The 5,138-nt window shown below is 44.3% G+C and overlaps 1 protein-coding gene across 2 annotated transcripts in view; it reads left to right on the top strand.

The window, feature by feature from the left end:
- Positions 1-5,138, top strand: part of APOO (apolipoprotein O) — a 75,464-nt gene that overhangs the window by 39,363 nt on the left and 30,963 nt on the right. For both annotated transcript variants that reach the window (XM_017514585.2, XM_037733466.1), the window contains exon 5: positions 826-921. In XM_017514585.2, the coding sequence (XP_017370074.1) occupies positions 826-921 (96 nt within the window). The remainder of the gene's footprint in view (positions 1-825; positions 922-5,138) is intronic.

Here is a 5,138-nt window from a genome sequence, read left to right as displayed (position 1 = left end):
GAAAAGTGCTGAGTTTATAGGAATGAGCCACCACTCACAGCCTGTATTTGGTTCCTCAGTTTCAGAGAGGAAGCAGCAAAGCTTCAGATAGCAATAGATCTGCCCAAAGATTTGTCCAAATCTATTCTGTTTTTGTGTTTCCATAACAAGAGTTTAGATAGCGAAGGATCCCTGTATTTGTATTCCTCTCTATGCAAATTGCTGATTCAGATTTCATATTGCTTTCAGGAATATGAAAGTAATTTAATATTGATTCATTGTCAGTAGGTTGTTGGACCAAAAGTGTTTGAAAATTGGACACTTGACGCCGGGCATGGTGGCTCACACCTGTAATCTCAGCACTTTGGGAGGCTGAGGTGGGTGGATCACCTGAGGTCAGGAGTTCAAGACTACCCTAACCAACAAGGTGAAACCCAGTCTCTACTAAAATTACAAAAATTAGCTGGGCATGGTGACGGGCACTTGCAATCCCAGCTACTTGGGAGGCTGAGGCAGGAAAATCACTTGAACCGGGGAGGCAGAGGTTGTAGTGAGCCAAGATCATGCCATTGCACTCCAGCCTGGGTGACAAGAGCGAAGCTCCATCTCAAAAAAAAAAAAGGAAAAGAAAAGAAAATTGAACACTTGCTATGTGAATAGTAAATCTTGTTTATATGTCACACAAAAACAGTATGTTGAAAAGAAGTATACTAGCAGAATGCAGAGTATGTGGTTTGAAAAGCACTTTAATATTATATATGCAAATTATATACTGTATAAGACTTTTTGTTTTGTTTTTTTAATGAGAAATTTATGGAACTGCTTCCTGTTCTAATTCTATTGTAGACAGCTATGACTATCTCCAAAATGCACCTCCTGGATTTTTTCCGAGACTTGGTGTTATTGGTTTTGCTGGCCTTATTGGACTCTTTTTGGCTAGAGGTAGGTGCAGTTTTGTGGGTTTAATAGCTCATAAAGCAGAGATAGAATATATGTTTCTTTCTTTCATTTACCAGGTTTCAGAATAATGAGTTGGTTCCTAAATATGGCTTTCTTAACATATAATTGATATGGTTATTATATTTGATTTTAAACATAAATAGAAATTGTATACTCTTGGTTTAAAAAAAAAAAAAAGGCTGGGCGCAGTGGCTCACACCTGTAATCCTAGCACTTTGGGAGGCCAAGGCAGGCAGATCACGAGGTCAGGAGTACGAGACCAGCCTTACCAACATGGTGAAACCCCATCTCTACTAAAAAGACAAAAAGTAGCTGGGCATGGTGGTACATGCCTGTAATCCCAGCTACTTGGGAGGCTGAGGCAGGAGAATCGCTTGAACCCGGGAGGCAGAGGTTGCAGTGAGCAATGATCATGCCACTGTACTCCAGCCTGGGCAACAGACAGCTAGACTCCTTCTCAAAAAAGAAAAAAGAAATTAGTTATCCTTTATAGGCACATTTACTTGATCAAACCCTTATTGTTCTTTGGTACAGAAAGAGTGAAATTTTGTTCAAAGTCTTTCACACCTGAGAAATAAACTGTTTCCAAAGGTTTCACTATTAAGATCAGGCTATTCATCACAGTAAATAGAACAGTGATTTAATAGAGATTTTATTACCTTCTTGATTTGTCATGGCTTCAGTCAGTCATGACATAAAAACTTTTAAAATGCTTAAAATTCAATGCTAACAAATGCCAACTTAAAAATATTACTACACTGCTAGATTATAAAGTATCTATAGGAAATAAAGGCTGATAAAATACTTCACTATGATGAGATTGATTTGTTAGGAACTACTTGAAATTTCACTGCTTGGAAACTAATTGTTTATGATATAAAATTCTGACCTTTCTGTCATTCCTAATGAAGAAAGTTTATGAACCCTGTAATCAGACCCCCATAAAAGAGAACTATAGAGACTAGTTTGGTCCCTTTATTAGTTTTTTTTGCATTGCTATGAAGGAATATCTGAGGCTGGGTAATTATAAAGAAAAGAGGTCTATTTGGCTTATGGTTCTGCACGCTGTACAAGAAGCATGGAGCCAGCATCTGTTTCTGTTGAGGGTCTCAGAAAGCTTCCAGTTGTGTTAGAAGGCAAAGGGGGAGCAGGTGTGTCACATGGAGAGAGATGCCAGGCTCTTTTAAACAGCCAGCTCTCGTGTGAACTAATAGACTGAGAAATCACCCATTACCATAGGGAGGGCACCATGCCATTCAAGGAGGGATCTGCCCCCATGACCCAAATACCTCCTAGCATGGGGTGTCACTTTTCCACATGAGATTTAGAGGGGCAAGCATTCAAACTATATCAGTCCTATTCCTCCAATTTAAAAAATCTTCCGTCTACATGCAATAGCTGTTATTTTATTCATTTTATTATTTTTTTTTTGAGATAGAGCCTTGCTCTGTTGCCCAGGCTGGAGTGCAGGGGTGAAATCTTGGCTCACTGCACCCTCCGCCTCCTGGGTTCAAGTGATTCTCCTGCCTCAGCTTCCCGAGTAGCCGGGATTATAGGTGTGCACTACCACGCCCAACTAATTTTTATATTTTTAGTAGAGGTGGGTTTTGCCATATTGGCCAGGCTGGTCTCCAGCTCCTGACCTGAAGTGATCAGCCTTCTTTGGCCTCCCAAAGTGCTGGGATTACAGGTGTATGCCACTGCGCCCAGCCCTATTTTATTTTTTTAAATTGGTTTCTTTTTTGAGACAGGGTCTCACTCCACCACCCAGACTAGAGTACAGTGGTGCAATCATAGCTCACTGCAGCCTGGATCTCCTGGGCACAAGTGATCCACCCACCTCAGCCTTTCAAGGAGCTGGGATTACAGGCGCCTGCCACCATGTCCAGTTAATTTTTGTATTTTTAGTAGAGACGGGGTTTCGCTATGTTGCCCAGGCTGGTCTTGAACTCCTTAACTCAAGCCACTGACCTCCCTTGGTGCTCCCCAAAGTACTGGGATTATAGGCATGAGCCCCTGCGCCTGGCCAGTGGCTGTTATTTTTAAATCTGGAGGGTAGACACTGCCCTGGTGGCACTACCAGCTCATCTGTGGAAGCAACTCATGTCATAGTCTTCATGCCCTCCTCCCGTCTCATGCAGAATGTGTCAGAATTAAATTTCCAGCTTATTTTTTGTAATCAACTTATGAACCAACATTTTTCCCCAAACTTCTTTCATCTCATTTCTTGCAAAGCTGTTCAAAAGAGCATTCAGTCTTATTTAGATAGTGTTTGAGATTGTTGGACATCCCTAGGCCAGAGTGTTGGGATTTCGGCTGTTGTTAGAGAGGTAAGAACGTGGAAGTGAGTGAAAAGAGCTTCCCCCTCCCTCACCATGGTTAGAGCATGTGGGGAAGTCTTCCAGGTCCAAAGAAACCTCTTTTTCTCTGTTATGGGTACGTTCCTACAATGCCAAGAGTTTGTCCCTGGCATATCCAATAGGGTGACCATCCTAAGGAGGATTGGAGACCATGCCCTCTTGGCCAGAGCAGCAGCATGAGGACACCTGCTACAGTAGATTCTGGTCCTCTGATTTTGTTTGTTTCTTTGTCTCTTCTTCCTTTTCCTGGGGAGAGCTTAGTAGTATTAAAATAATTTGAGACTTTAATTCTTTTTCACAAATATGCACACAGGCATACGCACACACGTATGCAATAGCAGGTCTTTTCCCCTGGGCAATGGGTATAGAAAGGCCTGAGGTTAGCAGTGTCAGAGAGTTCACCAAGCAGGATGAGTGGGATGATAGGGATGTCTGTGGGTAGCCAGAGTGGTTTGCAGGTCCCTCCAGGTAGATGGTCCCTTATGAGGGCAGCAGCATGATGGGTGGGTGCAGAAGGTCCCTCCTGCTGGGGTTTCTTTCTTTCTTTCTTTTCTTTTTTTTTAAGACAATCTTGCTCTGTTGTCCAGGCTGGAGTGCAGTGGCATGATCTCAGTCTCACTGCAACACTGCCTCTTGGGTTCAAGTGATTCTCCTGCCTTAGCCTCCTGAGTAGCTGGGACTACAGGGATGTGCTGCCACGCCCAGCTAATTTTTGTATTTTTAGTAGAGAAGGGGTTTCACCATGTTGGCCAGGCTGGTCTCGAGCTCCTGAAATCAAATGATCCTCCTGCCTCGGCCTCCTAGTGTGCTGGGATTATAGGTATAAGCCACCGTGCCTAGCCTGGTGGGATTTCTTGAGTGTATCTGCTAAGATAGTCTGCTTCAGTTGATGAGGATGGCCATGACTGTGCTGGTGACAAGGGGCTCTCGGAGAGGTGAGTGGATGTCCATTCAGAGGAAATGGGCCGAGCCAGACCACTCCAAGTTGACACGTGGTTGTTGACACTACAGTTGCCTTCTGGTGGCTCTCCCCAGCATTGGCAACCAGTGGTTCCCCCCTGCCCCTGGCAGTGCTGATAGTGACAACCCATACCATTGGCCTCTTAGGAGATGTGGGCATGAAGGTAGGGGTGGAGGAGTATGATTACACCACCTTCCTGAAGTTCTGGGGTCCCTGGCTCATTGTGTGAACCAGCAGGAGCTGGAGGCCCGAGAGCTGCTGCTTCTTGGCTCTCCCTGGAGGAGTGAGAAATGACTTGGGTGGCAGGTTGCTGCTCTTCCCTTGGTCCTCACTTGGTTGAGCTGCTTCAAGTGGATGGGGTGGGGGAGGGGCAATATGCAGGGGTATCACAGGCTTTTCTAGGATAATTATACCCTTTCAATTCATGCAACAGGATCGGGAGAGAAACAGTAATTCATTAATACTCTAGGTTGATAACATTTGTATTCTCTTCAGCAACCCCAGTTCCATCTTCGGGGATTTGTCTGTTTAAAGTTTTAAAGCCAATAAACAGCACTTACATGATTAGAACTGTTTAAGGATTAACATACACATTCTGGTGGGGCTCAGTGGCTTACGCTTGTAATCCCAGCACTTTGGAAGGCTGAGGCGGGAGGATCACCTGAGGTCAGGAGTTCAATACCAGCCTAGCCAACATGGTGAAACCCCGTCTCTAATAAAAATACAAAAATTAGCCAGGCATGGTGGCGGGCGCCTGTAATCCCAGCTACTCGGGAGACTGAAGCAGGAAAATCACTTGAACCCTGGAGGTTGCAGCAAGCTGAGATCGTACCACTGCACTCAAGCCTGAGCAACAGAGCGAGACTCCGTCTCAAAAA

This window comes from Cebus imitator, unplaced genomic scaffold, assembly GCF_001604975.1.
Source record: "Cebus imitator isolate Cc_AM_T3 unplaced genomic scaffold, Cebus_imitator-1.0 Scaffold527, whole genome shotgun sequence".
Lineage (NCBI taxonomy): Eukaryota > Metazoa > Chordata > Mammalia > Primates > Cebidae > Cebus > Cebus imitator.
This window is presented reverse-complemented; position numbering and strand designations above follow the sequence as displayed.